The 3,289-nt window shown below is 61.7% G+C and overlaps 1 protein-coding gene across 1 annotated transcript; it reads left to right on the top strand.

The window, feature by feature from the left end:
- Positions 1-405: 405 nt before the first annotated feature.
- Positions 406-1,603, top strand: MNEG_15462 (S-adenosylmethionine synthetase; the record flags this gene model as incomplete). The annotated part of the gene is made up of 4 exons (XM_014036067.1): positions 406-509; positions 808-1,004; positions 1,242-1,351; positions 1,574-1,603. The coding sequence occupies 4 exons, from the start codon at positions 406-408 to the stop codon at positions 1,601-1,603; spliced, it is 441 nt and encodes a 146-aa protein (XP_013891521.1).
- Between the last annotated feature and the right edge of the window lie 1,686 nt (positions 1,604-3,289).

Genomic DNA, 3,289 nt, shown 5'->3' on the forward strand with positions numbered 1-3,289 from the left:
CTCCCCCCCCCACACACACACACACACTCTCTCTCTCTCTCTCTTTCTCTCTCTCTCTCTCCCTCTGACATGCACACCCCAAACCTACCTACCTCCCCCCCCAGACGTGACTAACGAGCAGATCCGCAAGGACCTGCTGGAGCACGTCATCAAGCCCGTGGTCCCCGAGAAGTACCTCGACGACAAGACCATCTTCCACCTCAACCCCAGCGGCCGCTTCGTCATCGGCGGCCCCCACGGCGACGCCGGCCTCACCGGCCGCAAGAGTGAGCACGAGCTGTCAGGGCGGGGCGCGGGCGGCGGGCAGGGGCTGGTGTTGTGATGTGCTGTGCGCGGATCGCAGGGTGTGAGGGGGTCGACGGCGCCTGCCAACCTGCGCTGCTCCTCACATTTGCCCCCCTTGACATGCCTCTTTGTTGGCGTTTTTCAGTCATCATCGACACCTACGGCGGCTGGGGCGCGCACGGCGGCGGCGCGTTCAGCGGCAAGGACCCCACCAAGGTGGACCGGTAGGTTGGGCAGGGGGCGGGGCGGGATGGGACATGGGCTTGTGTGACTGTTTAGCGACGGGCCGGGCATGTGAGCGGAAGCCGCTTGTTTGCACCTGGCCCCGGCGTCAGCCGCCCTGCATGCATAGGCACGACCTGGGCGGTGGGCCCTGGCACGTGACTGTCCGCCTTGGTATCTCCCTGATAAACCCTTGCATCACACTGGCGAGCGTCATCCAGGTGGTCTACCCTGCTTTCCCCCATCGCACACCCTCCACCCACAATCACCCCCCTCCGACCCTCCACGCCCACCCCGCAGCTCGGGCGCCTACATCGCCCGCCAGGCAGCCAAGAGCGTGGTCGCCGCCGGCCTCGCGCGCCGCTGCCTGGTCCAGGTCTCCTACTCCATCGGCGTGGCGGAGCCCCTCTCCGTGTTTGTGGACACCTACGGCACCGGCAAGGTGGCCGACAAGGACATCCTCGCGGCCATCAAGAAGGCCTTCGACTTCAGGCCCGGTGGGTGCTCTGATGAAAAGGAGCGGCACGCTCGCGGGCCGGGGCTGGGCGGCCCGGGACTTCCGGGGTTGGGGTGGGTGTGGGTTGGGGCGACGCTCCGCAGCTAGCAGTGCGCTGTGTCCTGGGATCCGGCCAGACTTGTCCCCCTTTGCCCCCTTTGCTTGAATGCGGTCAACCCCTGCCAACTCCTTCCGCCCCACCTTGCACCTGCATCAAATTTCGCCCCCCCCCCCCCAGGGATGATCGCCAAGAACCTGGACCTCATGCGCGGCGGCAACAAGCGCTTCCAGAAGACGGCCGCCTACGGCCACTTCGGCCGCGACGACCCCGACTTCACCTGGGAGACGGTGGGCAGCCTGCGCCCCTCCCCATTCCCCAGCACCCTGCCCCAGCGCTGATGCCCGAACCCTCCAACCTCACGTGCCGGCCGGGCCCAAAGAACCCACTCGCTCGAGCCGCTCTGTAGCTGCAGTCGCCGCGTTCCATTCGATCCGTTGTGATGCCGACGCTTCCCATCGCAATCCATTTTCAACGCTCCCCGTTCCAACCCCTGCCCTGCTCCCGCGCAGGTGAAGAAGCTGGAGGTCCCCACCGCCTAGACACCTGGCCAGGCACGCCCCGAGCTGCCCGCGCCACCTGGCACGGCCGGCGGCTGCGCCAGCAGCCGGCTGACGTCCGCTGGCGGTCGTCGGCAGCCTGGGCGCGATCCTGAGCTGCGCAGTTCAAGGACGAGCACCAACATTTGGCAGCGTGCAAACCCTTTGGACAGCTGTGGGTAACCCTGTTGTATGGAGCAAAACCCACACCTACGCGCTGAAATCTTACACCTTTCTTTGGTTGCGGCGCTGCGTTGCACGCCCACCACATGAGTAACCAGATTGCTAGCTCGCAGCCACTGTAAGCTAAGACTGCCTGGAGTGCTCAAACCCGGGACTTTGCCCATGCTATCCATGGAGCCAAATGCTGGTACTGTGCTCCCTGAATGCCCCCAGCCACCCCGCGTGTTGAGGAAGCCCCAGCCAGCAGACAGGATCATACACCAAAGTTTTGGCAGCCCATCAATATGGCGACTATGCTGAGGAAAGGCGTGTGTCTGGGTGTGCAGGCTCAGCCCAGGAGGGGCGCAAGGGTTCCCATGTAGCAGGCCCAGCACAAGAGCATGTTGCATGCGACAGCAGGACGCCCTATCCTGTGTGCCTGTTGGGCTGCCATCGGCTACCATGAATGGGGGGTGCTTGCATACCAAATTTTGCGACAAAGATGCTGGGTCGACAGCCAGCTGTTGAGATCTACAATGTTAGGGTGGGGTGTTGCTGCGCGGTTTTGTAGGTGCGGCAAAACACTAGTCCATGCCGGGCCGAATTCTGTCATCTGCTGGCGGTGTGGCCACAAGATCACCACAGACTTTGGCTGGACCAGGAAGCAAGTGGGACATGGCCCCTAGGATGCAGAAGCCGGGACTGGTCATGCTCACGACCAGCGCGCGCTTACTGCTCTGGGCAACACTCTACCTCAAATCAGTTGGCCAAAATATGTCAAACTGCTGTATACACCTTGGTCGTCGTTTGTCGCGTTCATCCGTCTGCTCTTGTCCTTGAAGTCAATGCTCGTCTCGCTAATCCTGTTTTGCTTTGACGTTGCGAAAACAAGCAGCTGACGCTGCCGTGTTGAGCGTTGAGACGTCCCGTCACGGCACATGCACATCAACGGCGCCCACAGAAAAACAGGTTTACTTGGGGGCTAGCAGGTCAGCTCAGTTTCACCGGCAACCCTGAAACAAAAACCACCGCCAGTGTGACAGCCCGAGTCGGATAAAGGAATTGCCGGAGCCCTGGCATCATTGTCGCTGCCCTTCTTTCCCGCCTATTGGCTAAGCTCCCGCGCCGCTTGCGCGTGCGCCCTTGCGCTCCTCCAGCGCCGCCAGCTTTGCCAGCAGGCCGGTGTGGCGCCTCTCAAACTCGAGCTCCATCTCGCGCCGCAGGTGAGCCTGGTGAGCATGGCCGACCGGAAGGAGAGGTACATATGTATTTTGATCTTCTTTTGAAAGCATATCTACGCGGCTCTCAAGGGCTCTTGGCCCACAAAATAGGGGGTGGACATGGCAATTCTACCACATACCTGCAGGCCCGCTTTCTTTTGTTGCTGCCCATCCTCTATTCCTTCCCTCCCCAGCAGCCCTCCTTGTCAGCATATCAGTTCTTGAATGCACTCACGTACACAACACACCGTACATATGATTTGACTTGTCAAACCCAAATGTGTTTCTGTCCACGCCAACGGTGACT

Source organism: Monoraphidium neglectum, assembly GCF_000611645.1.
Source record: "Monoraphidium neglectum strain SAG 48.87 unplaced genomic scaffold scaffold05349, whole genome shotgun sequence".
Taxonomy (NCBI): Eukaryota; Viridiplantae; Chlorophyta; class Chlorophyceae; order Sphaeropleales; family Selenastraceae; genus Monoraphidium; species Monoraphidium neglectum.